Here is a 20434-nt window from a genome sequence, read left to right on the forward strand (position 1 = left end):
ATTTTTTCACTAATTTTAGTTTTTTGTCCTTTGATTTTTTTTAAATCTATGTATTTTTTTGTTATTTATAAAAAAAATTTGGTTTTATAATCTATATCATTAATTTGATAGATTTATTCGAATTGACTCGAGTGTTTTTTATTTTTTTATAATTATTATTTTTTTAATTTTATTCGTTAATATTATATTAATTGAGAATTATTGAGATTATTTTTAAATTTGTTAAGTCAATTAGATTATATCAAGTTGTTAAAATAATTATGTATGAAATATTTTAAATTATAATTAACTTTTTTAAATAAATTTTTTACAATAATTAGAATGTATATAAATTAAAAAAAACTATATCTATACTTTAAAAAAAATTATATTACCGATTTGGATTTTCTAAATAGTATATCGAGATGCTTTAATAAAGCCCAACAACAACACATATCTTCAAGTTGCTAGTAAGCGACCACCCACCGCAACCCATGCGTCTTCTTGAAAATCTGTTGCCGCCGCGTTCACTCCCCCTTTTCTAACCATGGAAGTCTTGTCACTTCAAATTCTGCTGATACTTTTCTTTCTTTCCCTCTTGTTTTACCTCTACGCCCTCTTCGCTTCAAAGAAGAAACCTGCCAACAAGGGCTTCAAGTTTTATCCCATCGTAGGGGCCTTACCGGAATTCATAAGAAATCGACACCGGTTCCTTGAGTGGACTACAGAAACACTCAGTCACTGCCCCACCAACACTGCTGTCTTTCACCGTCCTGGCAAAGTCCATGGCATCATCACTGCAAACCCTTTGAATGTTGAGTATATTCTCAAGACCAACTTTGAGAACTACCCGAAAGGAGACCGGTTTATCAACCTTCTTGAAGACTTCCTCGGTAGAGGAATCTTTAATTCGGATGGAGAGCTATGGAGAGTCCAGAGGAAAACTGCTAGCTATGAGTTCAATACAAAGTCACTCCGAAATTTTGTCATGGATAATGTTGAGGTTGAAATTTCGACAAGGTTAGTTCCGATTCTTGCCCAAGCTTCGAAAACAAAGCAGGTGTTGGATTTGCAAGACATATTGGAAAGGTTTGCATTTGATAATATATGCAAAGTGGCTTTTAATGTTGATCCTGCTTGTCTTGGCGGGGATGGGACCAGTGGTGGTGAGTTTATGCGTGCGTTTGAAGATGCTTCCACACTTAGCTCTGGGAGATTCATGTATGTTCTTCCAGTTTTTTGGAAAATTAACAGATTTTTCAATGTTGGGACAGAGAAGACATTGAGAGAATCAGTTAAAATTGTCCATGAATTTGCGGATGAGATGATACGGTCTAGAATGGAGCAAATAACCGAAAAGAATGATGAAGATTTGCTATCACGGTTTATAGGGAAGGATGAGAATTCAACGGAATTTCTCAGAGATATTGTCATAAGCTTTATACTGGCAGGCCGAGACACGACATCCTCTGCTTTGAGTTGGTTCTTTTGGCTACTATCATTAAACCCGGCTGTAGAAGGGAACATATTAAAGGAGCTTGAAACGATTCGGTCAAGCAACGGAAAAAATCTTGGTGATACTTACAGTTTTGAAGAGCTCCGAGACATGCATTATTTGCAGGCAGCTATTTCAGAGACATTAAGATTGTATCCACCAGTGCCAGTGGATACAAAAGCTTGCCAAAGTGATGATGTATTGCCAGACGGTACATTTGTGGGAAAGAAATGGTTTGTAACATATCACGCTTATGCCATGGGAAGGATGGAGAGTATCTGGGGCAAGAATTGCCGCGATTTTGTTCCTGAAAGATGGCTAGAGAATGGAATATACAGGCAAGAGAGTCCATTCAAGTTTCCTGTATTCCATGCGGGGCCAAGAATGTGTCTGGGGAAAGACATGGCCTATATCCAGATGAAATCCATTGCAGCATCAGTGATTGAGCGATTTGAGATTGATGTGCAGAACAAGGAAAAGTGCCCGGAGCATTTGCTGTCCTTGACACTAAGGATGAAAGGTGGATTGCAGGTTAAGGTGAAGGAAAGATGAGTGGAAATGAGGTTGAGCTCGACAAAATCTCTCCATGCATGATTAATAATTTAAAGCAGCTTCACGGCAAGCTAGTATTTAGGTCAACTACACTGGCAGCTAGTCCTATGTCCATTTGTTTTCCCTTCCATGGTGTCTATGCTTTAATAATACCCATACAAATTTGCTGAATTTATATTTATTGTTGGATGTTTTTATATGATATTTAAACTCACTCCATGTTGGACTCGTGGAACAAGAGGAGGGCTGCCAATGTACGATAATGTAATTATCATTAATGTAATTCTCTTTAAAATGGTCTCGAGATTTAACGTCTACTTGGGAAACATATGAACAAACTAAAACCACAAAACCTGGTGACCCATCATCATGTCCACTAGCCAGGACCATGATTTTTATTTTTATTTTAAATCAAATTAAATTTGTTTTTCTTTTTTTCTTTCTTTTTTTTTCGAATTCTACCTGTTAAATTCACAACTTGATAGCCTTATTAAAACTTGATTTAACTTATAAAAACAAAATCCTTCACAGATGGGTCTTCATCAAAGATGAGTGTTTTAACTTTGATACTGCAGATATCGGTGCTATAGCGCCCATGATTCCATTTCTTAAATGGCACAGCAAAATGTCATTGTTGAATAGGTTTTTTTTTTTACTTGTTGAATAGGTTATTGATATGATACATGATGGATGATCAAAGATGATGATAATAAGATAATTTATATTTTCCTTTTAGATCCAAACTATTTGCAAGCTTCCAATGACAAATGACACATAACTTCCCATAACAAGTGACTCAACAGTACACTTCAAATATTTTCTTTCAGATTCCCATTTCCAGATTCATGATTGAGGTTAATTTTGTTTTTCTCTTATTTTCTTTGCAAACATTTGCATACAAATTCTACTTGAGCAATCTACCCTTAAACAGTGATGAATGTTCAAGTTGAGGATTCACCTCTGCAGACGAGGTTTTCCAATTCGAATGTGATTTTATGCAACAAAATCATAAAGCTCAGTGAAAAATTGTAAGTGAATAGGATTCGGTAGATATAAAGGATAGCCATCGAAAAAAACAAGCAGACAATGCATGATAATATTGCAGCCCTAACTTTTTACACAAACCTACCTTGATAAACACTTAAAGAAACAAGACAGGTTTGGCTAGAATAGCAGAAATTATAGCAGCTAAATCAGACATCCTCGGAAGAGAACGTCCGGGTACTTTCCCCCCCACAATGACAGAGGGTGTATGCTAACTGTTTTCTACAGAAAAATCAAGTTGTCCTAGACCTATTTTTGCGACCTTTTAATTAGTCTACAAAATTGAAGTCCAGAAAGCTTGGTGATATACATAACTATCAATTGTTGGGTGCCCCTACCTTCAGAACCAGCAAGGACATCTCCCGTCTAGAGTTAGCTTTGCCACTTGGTGCACTTCAATGCCTCCATGACCAGTATTTGTGTTAAACACAGGATAAAGCCTAGGAATCTGCAATACCCAACGTCATCAGAAAATTTCCATATTAAACTGAAACAGCTTTAACTGTTAACTCAAAATTCATTGTTAAGCACAAGAGCATAAATACATGATGGGTATGAAGCAGTGGACGTGGGAATCCAAGTAAAAAAACAACTGAGTAGTGGATCCACACAAATGATCTCAAAAGATAATTTTGTAACCCCATAGAGATTCAGATTATGGGCTACTGGTGATCCAACAAATATGGAGATGACCAAAAAATAAGTTATAGATACAGAATTTCAAGTTCTAGCTTTTTATGATGAGAATCCCATTAACCCTGAATGCCTTTGTCAAAAAATGGAAAACCAGGTTATATGTCTCCTTAGGTGTTGACATGAAGCATAGTTTACCTAGCATGCTATAGTTTTATAGCAATTGCCCTAAGTGCTGCATGGTAAAACCCTAAGTGACTTATTATTACCCCTGATTATTCTTAAAACCTAGAAAATGTCATAGTTTAAAACTTTGAGAATGCCATGTTGACCTTCTAACTCTATTTACCCTTTCTTGGTCCTCCCCCTGTTTCTGTTTCAGAGTTATTTTGGTTGAAAATGAGATAAGGTATTTCATCCCCTGGCAATTCACTTTTAAAAGTAGAATTGTGCTTCAGTATAGCCTGAAAAGGAAGCCCCCATTCGCTAAAAAACAACAAAAAAAAGAGCCAGTGCCGTCCTGATATTTTTACTAGAAACCAAGACATTGTCTTCTACTTCTCATCCATCTGAGGCAGTAGCAAGTTGAGGCCCACCTCAAACAAACATCTGAGTGCAGGTGGATTCAGTGGGGTACGGGTGGGGGTAATAAGCCATTTAAATGAATTTAGTTGCCCACTTCAGCCCCTTTTCTAGCAAGCAAAGCACTCTCTCAGTATCAGGATCGTCCTTAATCAACTTCACCCAAATATTAGGTACTATTGCTTACCTACATGATCACATTGAGTAATGACTTGATATTTTTCCAATGGGTGATACCATTAAGAACTTCAAAAACTATAGAATCTCTATCTAAAAATATGGGAATTCAATTACAAAAGGCTTGCTTTAAGTTGTATTTTGCACCCAAACCACATACCATGCTTATTTGGCAAGAAGAAATGGCCATAGAAGTTCACTTCAGGGATGAACCATTGTTATGACCAGTACCAGAATTTTCTCCATTGCTAATGGCATCACCTGTCTTCGCCCTTCGATAAAAGAGAACATACGCAGCAGGTGACTTCACATCTTCTTCATTTATGGGTGATATGTGAGCGTCATCAAAGTTGTACCACCTGTTCTCATCCAGAAGCTGCACAACACAGGTATGAATTAAGTTCAAGAAATGAACCAATCTATGGATAGCCCACTGCCCTAATATTAGATCTAGAAGCTGAAATCGGACATAAAGTAATGTTCAACAAGCTGTAGCTTCTAAACTTACTATCACAAAAAATAGAGACAAGAACAGACTAACTTATCAAACACATGAATAAGTTGTAGAAAGGACTCAATGCCCAAACATTCTATTTAACTCCAAACAATTAGTACCAACTATTCAAACCTTTCTTTGGCTTTTAACGAACAATAATTACTGGGAACCACCTATCCATGGTCATGTATATACTATATAGTTTATCCGTGCAAAAATCCAAAATGTCCATGAACTGTCAATACTAGCCAATAATATGAGCTGCACACCAATCTTCTAAATTATGCACCTATTGCCAGTTCCTTCTATGCTCACCTTGATATGTGCAGTGTAGTGCCCACTTCCCATGCCACCATAATGGTTGGTCAATGCATATAGCTCATAGAGTTGACGTTGAGTGTTGTTCTTGTTGGCTATGTAATTTGTCAGATCAAAATCACGGATAGGAAAATTGACAAAAGTTTCTAGTTTATGCTTCATTGATCTGCTAAAGGAAAACCTCTTCAAATGGATGACTAACACTTCTGGAAGCCTCCATAAGTCAAGCTTTTTACTTGCTTGCCTCCGCTCCTTACATTTTGGGCAGTACCTGTGTCAGATTTATCAACACTAATCTTTTAGCGCAACTCCTTTCCCTTCAACATGAAAGCTAAATAATTCTATGACATCCAAATGCACAAGGAAAATGTCAACCAAAGATATATCCACTAAGGATTGGTCAGCATTGGAATTAAAAATTTGTATGATGGGGAAGAATAGACACTAACCACATATCTTCAGGCACCAAAGGCTCTTCACGCAGAAAACCTTCTAGACAGGTGTACAAGGAGAGAGGTTCAGCTCGAGCTTTCTTATTCACAGCTCCATACTTGAACACTTCGGGCAAGTTTTCCAAATAATGAATGTCATACTTTTCTAAGAGCTCCTGTGACCAATCAACATATACCAACATTGATGTTGATGTTGAGGATAATTTAATTGTTTTGTCTTCTCCCACGGACAGATCAATGCATGCATTACTTTCCTCAACCAACTGAAGCGGTAGTTTGAATAATGTTACTGCCCTGGAACCACTACTATCCTTGTTCATTGAATCTGATACAGGGTTAGTACATGCTTCATCAGAACTGCCGTTGTGGCACATATCTGATGCCGCCAATGACGAGGAAGGCTCAGGAATGTCAGCTTGTCTCAAACTTTCAGATCTCAACAAAGGTGAGAGCATTGTGTGAACTACTTGCTGTATATCACCTCTTGTAATTATATCATCATGTGAGATCAAAGAGACAAGAGGCATTCCAAAGGGTTTCAACTTCTGTGCAGCCTTTGTATCACCTGTTTCCCTGTCAACCAAAAATAAATAAGAGATCCAACATACAGACACATACATGTGCATGTACAAACTGATAAAATATAAAGCTATGTAATGTACAGCGCATTCCAAACTATCAAAGGCAATAATTGGTGCAAGGTATGAATACCCAAATAGATAATACATACTGTTCCTGACAGCGATGAATCAACCTAAGCAGAAGTGTTTTCTTTAGCGACTTTGCTATCTTGTAGGCAGCTAGGTGGTCATCATCTTTAATCGTGGAGAGGGATATTAAGGGGTCTTCTAGAAACCTTTGAAATAAATGGTTCCGTACCTGCGAACAACATGTTCAAATAGGTCAAGCCAAGGAATTGCACATCCATAAGTTTATGAACATGAGTGACAACAGTCGATGTCATAACCTCAGCAAGTTTAAGCTCTTCGCTATTCTTCAAGGAACAAGCACAGCCAAGTGCATTGATCAAGTCCCTGCATCGTCCCTGTTTCGGAACAGTCACTGTGCAAGCAAATGGCAAGGCACTTCCATCACATGTAAAAACCGTAACTGTCATAGAACGTGTGGTGGTGGATTGAAGTGGCAAAGAGAGGTACATGAAAGGATCAAATGTAACAGAGATTTTATTGCACTCTGGGCAAACCAAAGTTGACTTGTATTGGCCCTGTGAACAGTGAAACAGTCAACAATTTTAGCACAAATACAGAACTACAAAAACAGTGGAATGACAGCAATTTTGGCAAATGTGTCAACATAGAAGCATAACAATCAGCACATCCTTCATATGAAACAAGAATAACAAGTTTCATGTCAAAGAATTCCACAAAAATTTAATAAAGTTTGGATCTTGTGGATTTTGGAATGACACTATATGCAATAACTCTTCTGCACCAGTGCATCCTCATATGGCCCTGTCTTAACCTATCTTCAATGAGGGTTGCCTTGGCATATTATCTTAATATTCTCACTCTTCCTACAAATTGCAATCACCTCTTAGTTGACCATTTCAAACATTCATCTTAATATTCCTGCATGTATATTTCATAGCAAAATGCATCTTCACAATGAAGCATACATCACCATATCAAGAATCGAGCTACAGGCCTCACCACAATGATACAGAAAACAGCCTTCAACCAAGCAGGATCCATGTTTGCATAATACTCCAGTAATGTTTCTTCATTTCACCACACTGAAGCACCTCTACTTAAATCAAGCTAGCACCTCCATTCATGTTGCTAGGATTACAATACATGCAGTCCATTTTAGTCATGTTTAAATAAAACCTTGTACTCTAAAGTACTTTTCCATAACTCTAAATCTCTAGTTTCCCCCAATTTTGGTTTCAGGGTTATCAAAACTATTTCATAAGAATAAACCATGCACTATTTTTTGGAGTGCGTGTGTGGGTGGGCAGTGGGTGCGTGTGTTTGAGTTTTGCACCATCCAACATCATCCTAAATATGTCTAGTCAGTTCATCCAAGACCCAAAAAAATGAAGATTTGATGTAAGCAAGCTTGAATGATCATTATAATACACACCTGGCACACATCAACGATTATAGAATCATTACGAGCAATATGACTTGCCCAATATTCATCAGCAACTTCTTCATCTGGGCGACCATCAGCATCTTTTGACTTTTTATATGGCTTATGTTTAACACGATTCAGATCTTCATGCAGACCATCTAAAAGAAATGCTAAAAGCTCCTGCAACAATACAGACCAGTTAGCTTATACAAACTGCACATAATCCATACAAAATGCAACAGCACAGACCATTAGTGAAAAGTTTGTTGCCCTTGAGAACCTGAGAATCGTGCTGATTATACCCACTAAATTGAGGTGCAAATCGAGCCAGCTTCATTTTAAATTGTCGAGGAGCAATTGCTGTTCGCCCAGGTGCCCATAGCCTTCGAAGTAACTCACCAAATGCAAGAGCAAGCTCACCCTACAAAATTGCTAACTCAATTCAATAGAATATAAACAGAAAAGTTCAACGACTTACAATACTTAAAATAGCTAAATGAAACTTCCATCAGTAAAATCACTCCTAATATGATCCATCTGTTAAAATAATTTTCATTCAGTCATTCTTAATGATAGATGAACTTCACATCTCAAGATTTGACCTAGAGGTCTATTGATTGGCTGCAACTCATTTCCAAGGAATGTGCTCTTCTACGTTCATTTCAATTGTGTGTAGAGTAGGCCAGGAAAAAAAGAATTCAATCCAGGGTGAATCCTTACAGCTTTTAAAATCAGCCTTTTATATTATCATTGATGTGCAATATCTTCAGCAAGCCAGAAAAGTGTACTGGACAATCAAAAAACAAGGACTCAGAACATCAAAATTTACGCAAATAAAGATACTGCTCAAACACTAAGATCTGGGCTGGACAAAGAGCTTCAAACCTATTCTTGTAGATTGCAGTGCACATACACGTACAAAATTTTGAGCGAAAACATACGGATTTCCCTTTATAATTCCTCTTAAGTAATTTAAAGAGTAGTTTGTATGCTTAAAAACATTCTATGTTGCTGCACTGATCAAGTTTCAAAGGGGCTTGAGTAATTTCATTCAAGAATTTGCAATTTAAATTAATTAACATATAATGAATTAAAATTTAGTTGAGATCTTTGAAACCCAATTAGAAATGACATAACAACAGCTTGCCTGATCATCAGCATCAATTACAAGCTCTACTTGTGAACGGTAACAAATGAAAGGTTTTATCAGTTTTATACCTGACATAAAGTACCAAACTACAAATCAGTGCCACAAAAGATCTAATTAACAAACTCAAGAAAGAATAATAAATGTAAACAAGACCTGAGAAAGAAACAATAGATTGTATTTCCAAAAAAAGACAGTTATATCGATCCAACAAAGAATTGTCCCTCAATCTACATCTGAAGTTAGATCTTGCATGGCATGAAAGAAACTGTAATACTTGTCAACAAAGACAATTCCAAGACCATATCATTTAGATGGAATCAAAAAAGCTCAAAACCAAGAGAATTTTAGTTATCCAGTGTACCTTTTCATTCAACAAGTGTTTCAAAATCATGCTTGGAAGAAAATAAGCATAATTTATATTGTTCATCAATAATCAAACTTACCACCATACCCAGTGGGTTTTTCCAATTTATTTCTTGATGATAATCCTCTCGAAAATATTCGGCAAACTCTGATGTGTGAACAAGACATTGTATTGCACTATTCATAAAGCATGTGTTCCCTAGGTTCTGCAACCCAATCAAGCCACCAGAAGACCCCCTTGTAGTAACAGTACTGGTCCCACATGCATTATCCAGCTCCCTGCCCTGATATGTCAGATTTGGACCCTGGGATATCAGATTTGGACTTTGAGATAGCTCTGCACTGTAGCCTCTAGAAGCACCCTTGCTTGCAGGTAAACCTCCTGCAATTGATAAGCTTGACTTAGAAGGCTCTAAATGAAAAGAACTAGCATCCTTCACAGTTGGTCCATTGTCCTGAGCAGATCTTATAAAACGACTCAATGCAGTACCATTTGCAATCTCATGAACCTCCACCAGAATCTGTATACCGTTATAAAACAAAACAAAATTCAAATTTTAAACAAGAAAGTAGCATGTATTTACACCATTGCACAGTACAGAAAGACTTACATCCTGATCCATCTGTAAGTTGGCATCATCAAGTGTTTTATCCATGTCATTCATCAGAGCATGTTTATGGTGGCCATAGTAATCCCAAATGCATACCTGAAAAAAAAAATACTACATGATAAGAAACTGAATACAAGGAATTGTTCAACAAATTTTAAACTAGAAACTTTCAATCTATATTTCAAATGTAAAAATAAATAGCTGAGGTATTTTCAACCCTTGCCTGCTCTAAGTTCAGATAAAAAATCTCACAAGCTCTTTTGTGAAGCTCTCCAATTGTCTCCTGCGAAAATGATTCAGTTTTTTATGAGCAAACACAAGATATACTTGGAGAACATTTCATAAAATAGAAACTTACAGTTGAAACTTTAAACTATCACCACTCAAATTGTAGTATTCAGATTCTAAACACCATTTAGAGCTGATAAAGCAGCCCTAGTTACTGGTTAGTTTTAATAACTCATGGTTGAAACTGCATTTAATTGGTGAACAAGAGATGCAATTTCACCACTTTCAGATTTATGCCGATATGGCTGCAAACAATCCAGCATGGCAGCTGTTGAGGTTGTCATGATGATGAATTTGATGGAGAGAGCGCAATTTTGTGGCAGATTTAGGGTAGCAGTGTTAGGGAAGTGTTAATGTGATACTTTCACAATGAGATAGGGCAACTTTGTGGTGATGACACTTTTTAACAATTTTCTTCTATTTAATAACTTTTAAAGGGTTCCCTTTCTTTTCAAGAATTAGCTTATTTTCTCAAACACACTCAATACTGATTGCAGAAACATTCTCAAAGTTACTTAAAAGGTTAAGATTTGAGATTTTGTTAAGTCAATGCTAAATTGAGTCCTCAACTCCTTGGGTCAAGTTACAACAAACTACGCTGCTCAATAAAGTAGCAAAACATGACAGATCTCAAGTTGTACCTTCTTGCTAATTCTTACTGCACAACGATCACCCTTCGGCATAACCAGTAGCTGAAGACGGAGAGGATATACCTCTACAGCAAACTCTGTCTGAGAAAGACCTGAACTGATTACTTTCCGTGCCAACGCTGGACCACCTCCATACCTGTACCCAACAATACTATCACATTTATAAGAGCATTTCCCCCATTGAAAGATATAATTTAGCGATCCCTTATTGCCTGCGAAGACGAGAAGGCAATAAAGAAAACTCCTACCTATGTTCTCTATTCATGTTGGAAGTAGCTATTGAATATGGTATTGAGCATAAAAATCCTATCAAAAATTAAGATTATAACCACGGGTCCTTGTGTCAAAAATGCAAAACAGAAAAGCTAAATAATGAGAAAGTAACGTCATAAATTCTATTCTTCCACAGTTTCATAAACAACTCACCAGGAATACAACTGGTTCCAAACTTCTTGCGGAAGCAATACATAATCACGGCCTTCTAATAAAGTGTCATGAATCTCAATGCCAACATTAGACTCCTCCGAATTCACATCATATATCAAATCAGAATTATCAATACTGGCAGGCCTTTTTGAAGAACTAACTGTATCACAATTCTCTAACATGGATGACCCATCATTAGTAACATTTGTCTGGTCTTGGTTCACATAATCAATCCAATGTTGCCACCATCTATTATAAACCAGCAAAACAAAAAATATCACCAACATTATTATTCAGTTAAAAAAAATAATAATAACTTCCGTACTCTACCACACACACACACAATGAACAAAATTGCTGGGTAAATTACTTAGTTCCCACTTGAAACTTGAACAATAATTGTCTCTTAGTTCAGAAAACAAGAATTGATTCTTTAAAGATTTCAGACAACTAAAAACCTTTCTTTACAGTAGAAAAACTCAAAACTAAACAAACCCATTTTGCATTTTTACATTAAAAACTTGTTAACACTCTAAAAAATCAAGACACGAGGGGGAAAAAAAAAAGACTTCACTTTCACTCTAAACACAAAACTCTGGATTTTTTGAAGTCACGAACCTTTCAACACGAAAAAACCACAGAGAGGAAAGAAAAATAAAGAAATTAATGTTACCGTTGAGTGATTAAATAAAAGCTATCGCCTTCTTTACTCTTAGTTTCTGAAGCAATCGCAATGTCTCTAATCAAAACCCTCTCTTCTTCTGGTGTCAGCTGTGCACCGCCGCTGCTGTTGTTGCACGCCACCCTCACCTCCGTCATCAGAGAAGAAGAGAAGTGATTCTTTTCCTGGATCTACAGATTTGTGAAATTTTCTCTTTTGTTTTTGGTTTTCCAGAATTTTGTTTATTGTTTTCTCGAAAACCAAACAGGGAGGGAGAAAAAAATCAGGTGGTTTTAGTGTAATATCTCAGCTAAACCCTTGATAACTCATTTTTTAAGATTGTTAGAAAACTTGTTTGCATATCTAAATGGGTTAGTTTTGTTCTAAATGGGTCGGTTTTAGAGTGGATGGTTTACAAGCACTATTACACCCGCTCCAGATGCAGCTGACATCCGTTTTGATTCATGTGAGAACCATCATTTAAAGGATGGGAAGATGAAGAGTTTCGATTTTATTAGAATCTTGTTATACAACTCATTCGAAATCGACTCGTTCAACAAATGGATATCATGAAACTAAGTCATTTTCTTAAAAAAAAAAAAAACACTTAAAACAAAATCATTTAAAAAAATAGAGGTTTTCTAATATCTTAAATTGATTCATTCCACTAAATTTCAAAATTTATTAAGTAAGTTTTGAATTGATGGTACTTAAGTTCAAGTTTTAAAATTTGATTTGTGATCGATTAGATTCAAAATATAAATATAAAAAATTTAAAATTTATTTTTTTAAAATTAAATTTTTCTAGCATTTCGAGTAGCAAGTTTTTATATAACTCTTTATATTAAATTTTAAATTTGTGACAATCAAATTTAACTTGTAGATCAAGCCTTAAATATACAAGTTTATTCATGAACTAGTGTTTCGATTAATTAATGAATAAGAATATAAATGAATTAAATTTTATAAAAATAATTTGAATTTTTACAAGGCCTTATAATAATTACTTGGATTTTGATTAAAGTGGTGAGTGCATTTGGATGAAAATTTCTTGAGAATTGTTTGCAAAAGGAGACACGAAAACTAGATACGACCATAATTAAAACCATTAAGGAAGGGAGATTAGCTTGGATATCTAAATGGGTTTCCAAATTTGGATATCTACATGAACCCTTAGGTTCTTATGAAAGTTTGATGAAAAGCCCAACATAGTATTGCTAAAAATATATCCATTAGGCCTTTTCACTAAACTTTTTCAGCTGTAGTGAGTTCTATCTTCCCATTCCTTTCTGCACCATCTTCAGGTGCTTCAGAATCTTCTTCCATGACCCCTTCCAAGGGCTTGTAAGTGTAACACCAAGCACAAATCACAAAATACACAAAATTTACAGCTTGGATACCAGTTACAAGCCAATAATAATAGTCCAACTTTCCTATGTTCAGGTTCCTGTCAGGCAACCAATTGTTCTTGTGTCCTGTGTATTCATGAATCAGTGACACCATAAATGTGCCCAAGTAATCTCCAACAGAACTTGCTATCCAAAACAATCCCAAGGCTATACTTCTCATGCTTTCTGGTGATTGATCATATAGAAATTCTAACTGTCCAACAGCCATGAAGACTTCTGACATTCCATGGAGGGAAAGCTGAGGAACCAGCCAGAATACACTTATAGGAACGGTGGCTTTAGGGTTATCCACTAAGTTATGATTTTCTGCCACTGTTCTTCTCTTTTTCTCAACCAAAGCAGCAACAACGGAAAAGAGAATGTTTAAGAGTAGGCCTATGCCCATTCTTTGTAGGTATGTGATGCCTGCAGAATTTCTTGTGAATCTACGCACAAAGGGCACGAAGAGGCGTTCGTAAAGAACAAGCCCTATGATCACGGTCATGATGCCAAAGAAGGACATACTAGCAGGAGGAATTTGGAAGGAATTCGACAGGCGACGATCCATGGTGCGAGCCTGTTGTGTATTGAAGCTGCCACTATGTGAATTTGCAGTGACGAGTAAAATCCCTGCTGCCCAAACTGGAAGCAATCTGAGAAAGGATTTGAGCTCCTCTACTCGATGCACGGTAGCTAGCTTCCACAGATTTGGTGTACTGGAATCTGTTGCTTCACCATAGTTCTCTACTGCTGCTTTATCAAGCCACCTGCAAAGTGAAAAGGCCAGTTTAGAAATATTTCTGCAGCAAATTTAAGGTCAGTGACCACATCGTCGGCCCAGGACAGCTTCCTTTGTTATCCTACGTCGTGAATTTTTGTCATAGCTTACTTGAACTGAGTGGTGTGCAAAAGCCTTCCATGGACAGATATAGCAGCATCAAGTTCTTGGTTTTGGTACAAGAGACTTGGATCTTCTGGCGCCACAGCTTTTCTCTTCCTTATAGCAGCAACAATCACTTGAATTACTCTGACCAATGGGCTTCCTCCTGGTTTCACTTTCTTATAAAGTGGAGAACCGGATAGAAAGACCATGAAAGCTACAGCCATGGCAATAGTTGGTATTCCAAGACCCCAGCCCCAGCTCACATTATCTTGTATGTAGACCACAATGGTCACTGCAGCTAATCTTGCTAATCCCAAGCTAAAGTAGTACCAATTGAAAAAGTTCCAGCTTCGAGACTCGACACCTGATTTGCTCATGTCCAATTGGTCTGCAGCATAGGTCATGACACAAGGCCTGGTGCCACCCAAGCCAATAGCTAAGAGGAATAGAGACAAGTAGAGGGTGCTTAGTTGGAAACTTGAAGCCTCTTTGCAGTCCATTAGTGATGGACAAGGTGGAGGATGCAGTGATTTCAGTAGTGTTGTTGTGGTGATGCTAATCAATCCCTGCGAGAACCAATTGCAGTGTCAAATTAGTTTTCAGCTCCCAGGACTAACTGGTTTGGACCAAGGGCTTTGTGTCATATAAAAGCCTTTCTATAGTCCGTATTTGAACTAGTGCATTCAAGCTAATTTTCTTTCTTGAAGACTCCTTAAATTCAAACCCGAGATGACGACGTCGAGAACAAAACCACATCTATATATCGACACATTCGAGGAAGATTCGATTCTGAAGATTATATTGAAAGCTCAGGATATGTAAGTCAACATGCATTAGAATTATAATATCATCTGGACCTTGCGATACGAAATCTGTACTGCAACATTATAGAAAATAAATATGCCGAGAAAGTGAGAGGGATGAACCAGTTCATAGATGATGGAACCAACGACGATGGTCCAGAATCGGCCAGCAAATGAGTCGGCAATCAAAGCACCGATCAAGGGTGTTAAGCTAGCAGTTCCGTTGAAGTTGGAGACAATATTAGAGGCCTTTACAAGAGGCAAGTTCAGCTGCTGAGTAAGGTATGTTATCATGTTGGCATGAAAACCAATGGTAGAAAATCTGTCACATACTTCAGTTACTGCCAAAACATGAAGGTTAATTAACAGAAACTTCAGCACTTAAGCTCATAGTTTCAAACTTAATTAACTGTGGTAATGTAAACATCTGCTAAGTCCAGAACAAACTCACCAAGGATGAATGGAATTGCCTTCATGCCTCCGAGTTTTTTTTTCCTCTTATCATATTCCTTGATCTTCATCTCCTCCGGCTTCTTAGCTTCATGAGATCTGTTGTTGTCCTGAAACTCCATTTCTGATCCAATTCCCTGTCAAGAATCCAACCAAGAAAATGGATATGTGGGCAGGCTACTGTAGTGGAGACTGCTTATGGGTGAGGTGGGGTGAGGTGAGGCTCATATATTGTATAGGTTTTTTTACTATTTTTGTCTGTATTCATCATTTCCTAGGGATTCCTCATGTTATCCCACCCTCCACTTGAGTATTTATTTCCATATCTTATACGCGGGCAGGCTACTTGGGAATTTATTTCCATATCTTATCTTAAAATTCGTGTATTACTAGGTTGATAGGCAGTCACATTTATGGCTTTTTTTATTTTTAATATTTTTCTTTTTCAATACATATGAAAAGCATAGGGAAGGTTTGCGTGACATAAAAATTTACAAAAAGCTAATGAAGAAATAATAAGTTACTGTAGCTACAAGAACAAATCATTATTTATTAAAATAGTGATTTTAAAAAAAAAATTATTCTTGTTCAAAAAATCTTTATACTGTATATTGAGGGAATAGTGATATAGAGACATATTAATTTAAAAATTATTTTTCTCTTTTAATATTAAATTATTTAATAATTAACTTTTATAATTTTATTTAATTTATTTTTTAAAATGGGTTACTCTAGTATAATAATTAGATCTAAAACTTTACATCTTGATTTAGGTGGGGTTGGATTTAGTTTTTAATTATTTTTTTTATTTTTGTTTTATAATATTTTTATTTGGTTAAAGATTGAGCTTCAACTTCTTCTTTTTTTAGAGTTAATATTTTTTATTTTTGTGGTTATGAAATTTACAAATCAACTTAATTTAACTAGACTTTTTTTGTTGATGTTTTTTATTATTTTGTTTAGGTTTTTTTTTAACACAAGATTTTTTAATGCTTCAAATGAACTAATGTTAGGTTTTTTTTATTATTTTTCTGTTAGTTTATTTATTATTTTTATATTTTTTCATATTATTTAAAATACTAATGATTCAAGTTTAAAAAAAAAATTCTTAGCAATTTGTTTATATTAAAAAAAAATATTGACCGGCCCGTCGTGCATGGCAGGACACAAATCTAGGATGCTCTAACCACCTTTTTTTTAAGTTAAAAACTTTCTTGAGATTAATTTTCGTTTTTAACGGTCTTTTAAATTGATCTTCAACGAACAAATTGGCGTATTCATTAAAAAACAATGTTTCTCATAATCTCTTTTTAAATTCAAATAAAAAATAGTAACGTGCAATGAATTGATGTGAGCTAACACCTGTAATATTCTTGTAATTTTCCTATTTATAATATATACTTAATTTAATATTCATGTATCAATATTTATTGTTTTTATTTGAATATGCCTTCAGAAGAATCATCAGGGAAAAAATAATAACCTCTCATTTATGGGCTTAATGCCTGGCATATGTATCTACATTTATTATATATGGCATGCGAACATTTATTATATATGTGGGTTTGTAGAATTATTAGACATCAAATACTAAGTTTAGATACAAACAAATTAGGTAAATTATTATACTCATCATATTTAGATCTAGTTAATATTAAATCCAAGCATATGTAAATCTAGTAAATTATTATATTTATTATCTTTAAGAGTTCAACCAAATACTAATTTTTTATTCTTTTCATGTCATTGGTATTTCGCACACTAAGGATCCTTCAAAAGAAGGTTTAGTTTTTCTCAAAAAAGAATGCATATCTATTTTAGAGTATTTTTTTAAATTATAATTGTTTTTTTTTCAAACAATACTATTTGAATATAAAAAAATTTCCAAATAAATTAGAAGAATTTTTTTTATAGATATTAAACATGATCCACCAACTATCTTACTAAAAATAAATAAATTAAATTATTAAAATTAAAAAATTAATCAAATATCATAAATACCAACTTAGCCTATAAGCACACATGATAAACTCGGAATTCATCGGGTACAATCTTCCTTTCGATTTTATTGGATTTTCCCAAATTGATATTGCACTTTGTATATCATAATTGGACCGAAATAAATAAATATTTTTTGTAAATTTGTGATAGTTTGTTGTTAGTATTTTATATATTTTTTAAAGTGATTTACGTTTACTTTATCATCTTGTTTTCCACGTAAACTTGAAAGAAATGCTTGAAAAAACTACTAAAACAAATCTAATTAACCCACATATTTTGAAACTCTGATTCTACACTTAAGGTTATATTTCTTATTCAAGTTTAGTTTATGTTCGGTTAGTGTCCTGAAAAACATGCTTTATTAGAAGATCAGAGATAAATATATAAAATAAATATATTTTTATAATAATTTTAGAATGAATTTTTTCTCCTTTTATAAAACAGGAAGAACAAGGAAATATATTATGTATGTCCCAAATGTTTTCATTTCTTTTATTTTATGACAATAAAATTCGAAACTAAGGAAGGTGCATCTTCCTTTAACATCTCCAACAAGATATATAAAATGCATTAATGCCGAAATAGACTGATAAAGACATCGATGAGACTCCGTTGAACAGTCAGATGAGCCGAAACAAAAAATGGCAGATTGCTTTCCTTTTCCAATTAGCTGAGCCATGGAATTGAATCCTCTTGGATGTTTGGACCTTATCGTTCTTTCTTTTTCCAATTCTTGATGAGTAGCTGCCATGGAAGTCTTGGTCCACAGCCACAGTGGAGGTCACAACTCACAAGCATGGCCACTTGGTTCTTAAATTGACAGAGACATCCATTTCCCTGAAACAACAGCAGCGTGCTTGGCTCAGTCTTTCCCTGTCATTCATCAACTTTTACATAGTCAGCTGCGCCACTTTGTAGGGCTCATTTGTTCTTGGGATTTTTTGTGGCAGATTTCTCTTTTGGTGTAAGTAATTTTTTTATTTTGATATATTTATAATGGTATTGATAATATGATAATTGTAATTGGATCTCTTTTCTTTTTTCTTTTTTCTTTCTGCTCTTTTTTTATTAAATATTATGTTCAATAATTTTACAATTTAAAAAAGTTGTAAATAATAAATGTGACTCGTGAATTATAAATATTATTTTTTATTTTTAAAATTATATTATTTTTTTAAAATAGTTTTTATTCATTGTTATTTTATTAATTTTTTTATTACATTAGCATCTATTAAAAAAAAAAACCAAACAAACAAACTCTCCAAAAGACAACAAATCTAATAATGTGTAGCCACATGGATCCCTGCAATAGATGAGGGTAAAGAACATGCATCTCAGGAACAACATATTAAATTAGTGAAATTATATTTATTAATTCGAACACAAAATTTGGACACCAAACTAGTTTATTGACAAGCGTGTAATATCCAAGAGTATGGAAAATATTATAATAATGTTATTAAATATAATTAAATGAATTAATTTTTAAACTTTCATTTAATTCTTTACCACATCCAAGCACTTGCAAGAGCCAAACACCCATGTGTTTTTTTTTAAATATATAAATTCACTTATAATTATTCTAAAAATATATTTATTTATTTATTTATTTTTATTTTTTTAACCAAATATATTTTTATCTTTTCTATATTTTTTCTTTTATTTTGGGACATTAACCACACACATCTCTAAAATTCACTCAATTATTTTTTATTAATCTCTAATTTATTGAAGAAATTATTTATAAAATTGCACAAATTAAAAAAGTTAAAGGAGAATAAGTTTTTTATATGTATAATTTTTTTCCTGCAACATAATATATCAATTCAAAATATCAAAAGTTTTCTCTTATGATCATATATTTTAAATTTTCATATGTATATTAATAGCTATTATGTAGAATAAACTCTTTTTATAACAAACTTTGACAATTAAATCATGCAACAACATCTCAAATTTTAAAAAGTATGAACCATTTAAAAAATTATCCAATATTTGGATGGAAACATAAAATTAATATTTTCATTTACAGTACATTAAAAAAAATTTATTTTTAAAAACTTGAAATACATCACTTAGAATTTAATATATTTTTTTTCCTTTCTTTCATCTTTGAGTATAAAAAATTTATAAAATAAATTGTACAAATAAAAAGGAGTTTGTAATTACGTTCTACTGTATATGAATGAAAAATTCTACTTAAATAAGAAAATATTTGTTTTTACAGTATAATCATGTTTTTAAAAAAAATTAATTTTTTTACCCAGACACATGGGTTTGGCAATGATGCCAACCTCAAGATATTTTGGTATGACAAACATTATTGATTTAACAAGCAATTAACAAAAATGACAATTATACATTTTAGTTGTCACGAGAGAAAAGGAGAGAAAATTTCACAAACAATCGATTACTAGTGGTAATTCAATCATTATTTGTCTACATATGTCACACTATGTGTAAAAGAACAAAGATTGCGCATTCTATTAGATGTCAGATAACTAGATTCAGCCACTAGTAAGTGTCATACACTTCTCTTTAATAGCGCAGACATTTCCCACTCGCAAATATATGAGGAATACGCATCTATAATTTTTTGATTAAAAAATAATAAATACATTATGAAATTACTAAAATGTCCTCGTAGTCCTCTAAATTACACAAAACACTCACATAAAATATATCAAAATACTTTCAAAAGCAAAGTTTTTTTTTTTAATCTTTTTTTAAGGCTAAACATATTACTTGACTGTACTTAAAAATTAAACAATCTAAATACCTTTATAAAAAAACACTAAAGAAATATTTGTCCGCTCACAGAAATATAAGAAATTAAAATTACAACTACACGTATTAGCTTTTGTGAAGAAAGCCAAAGAAAAGTTGCCATTGAACATATATATATATATATATATATATATATATTTTTTTTTTTGTG

At 34.0% G+C, this 20434-nt stretch overlaps 3 protein-coding genes across 7 annotated transcripts; 1 reads left to right on the plus strand and 2 right to left on the minus strand.

Annotated features, from left to right (window-relative positions):
• Positions 1 to 411: 411 nt before the first annotated feature.
• Positions 412 to 2332, plus strand: LOC105137356 (cytochrome P450 94A1-like). Its single transcript, XM_011043078.1, has one exon. The coding sequence runs from the start codon at positions 527 to 529 to the stop codon at positions 2024 to 2026; it is 1500 nt and encodes a 499-aa protein (XP_011041380.1). The 5' UTR covers positions 412 to 526; the 3' UTR covers positions 2027 to 2332.
• A 718-nt stretch (positions 2333 to 3050) lies between these two features.
• On the minus strand, positions 3051 to 12559 carry LOC105137357 (ubiquitin carboxyl-terminal hydrolase 5). 5 transcript variants are annotated; one of them, XR_844558.1, is made up of 16 exons: positions 11984 to 12559; positions 11311 to 11559; positions 10876 to 11020; positions 10170 to 10229; positions 9947 to 10042; positions 9424 to 9856; positions 8970 to 9040; positions 8103 to 8243; positions 7832 to 8002; positions 6696 to 6953; positions 6459 to 6607; positions 5726 to 6301; positions 5274 to 5547; positions 4623 to 4838; positions 4300 to 4472; positions 3051 to 3518 (listed from the first exon to the last, which is right to left on the minus strand). XR_844558.1 is itself a non-coding variant. In XM_011043082.1 (16 exons), exons 1-15 carry the CDS (start codon positions 12127 to 12129, stop codon positions 4659 to 4661), a joined length of 2841 nt encoding a protein of 946 aa, XP_011041384.1. In that variant the 5' UTR covers positions 12130 to 12558; the 3' UTR covers positions 3051 to 3518; positions 4623 to 4658. The 5 variants fall into 5 exon arrangements, 4 of the variants coding, with proteins under 4 accessions (XP_011041384.1, XP_011041381.1, XP_011041385.1 ...); XM_011043082.1 differs by lacking the exon at positions 4300 to 4472 and having other exon boundaries at positions 9424 to 9717; positions 9826 to 9856; positions 11984 to 12558; XM_011043079.1 differs by lacking the exon at positions 4300 to 4472.
• Positions 12560 to 13093: 534 nt separating this feature from the next.
• Positions 13094 to 15805, minus strand: LOC105137358 (protein NRT1/ PTR FAMILY 3.1-like). Its single transcript, XM_011043084.1, has 4 exons — positions 15497 to 15805; positions 15169 to 15386; positions 14249 to 14808; positions 13094 to 14126 (listed from the first exon to the last, which is right to left on the minus strand). The coding sequence occupies exons 1-4, from the start codon at positions 15615 to 15617 to the stop codon at positions 13217 to 13219; spliced, it is 1809 nt and encodes a 602-aa protein (XP_011041386.1). The 5' UTR covers positions 15618 to 15805; the 3' UTR covers positions 13094 to 13216.
• Between the last annotated feature and the right edge of the window lie 4629 nt (positions 15806 to 20434).

This window comes from Populus euphratica, unplaced genomic scaffold, assembly GCF_000495115.2.
Source record: "Populus euphratica unplaced genomic scaffold, PopEup_1.0 scaffold66.1, whole genome shotgun sequence".
Classification (NCBI taxonomy): Eukaryota; Viridiplantae; Streptophyta; class Magnoliopsida; order Malpighiales; family Salicaceae; genus Populus; species Populus euphratica.

Excerpts from the sequence above, each read along its gene's own strand:
- LOC105137357 (XM_011043079.1), bottom strand. The coding sequence starts at position 12,129 with ATGACGGAGGTGAGGGTGGCGTGCAACAACAGCAGCGGCGGTGCACAG. Across the intron at positions 10,230-10,875 it reads CAGTAAGAATTAGCAAGAAG|GAGACAATTGGAGAGCTTCA; the intron begins GTACAACTTGAG and ends TCATTTTCGCAG. Across the intron at positions 8,003-8,102 it reads ATAATCAGCACGATTCTCAG|GAGCTTTTAGCATTTCTTTT; the intron begins GTTCTCAAGGGC and ends GTATTGTTGCAG.
- LOC105137356 (XM_011043078.1), top strand. The coding sequence starts at position 527 with ATGGAAGTCTTGTCACTTCAAATTCTGCTGATACTTTTCTTTCTTTCC.
- LOC105137358 (XM_011043084.1), bottom strand. The coding sequence starts at position 15,617 with ATGGAGTTTCAGGACAACAACAGATCTCATGAAGCTAAGAAGCCGGAG. Across the intron at positions 14,809-15,168 it reads GTTCCATCATCTATGAACTG|GGATTGATTAGCATCACCAC; the intron begins GTTCATCCCTCT and ends TGGTTCTCGCAG. Across the intron at positions 14,127-14,248 it reads TTGCACACCACTCAGTTCAA|GTGGCTTGATAAAGCAGCAG; the intron begins GTAAGCTATGAC and ends TTCACTTTGCAG.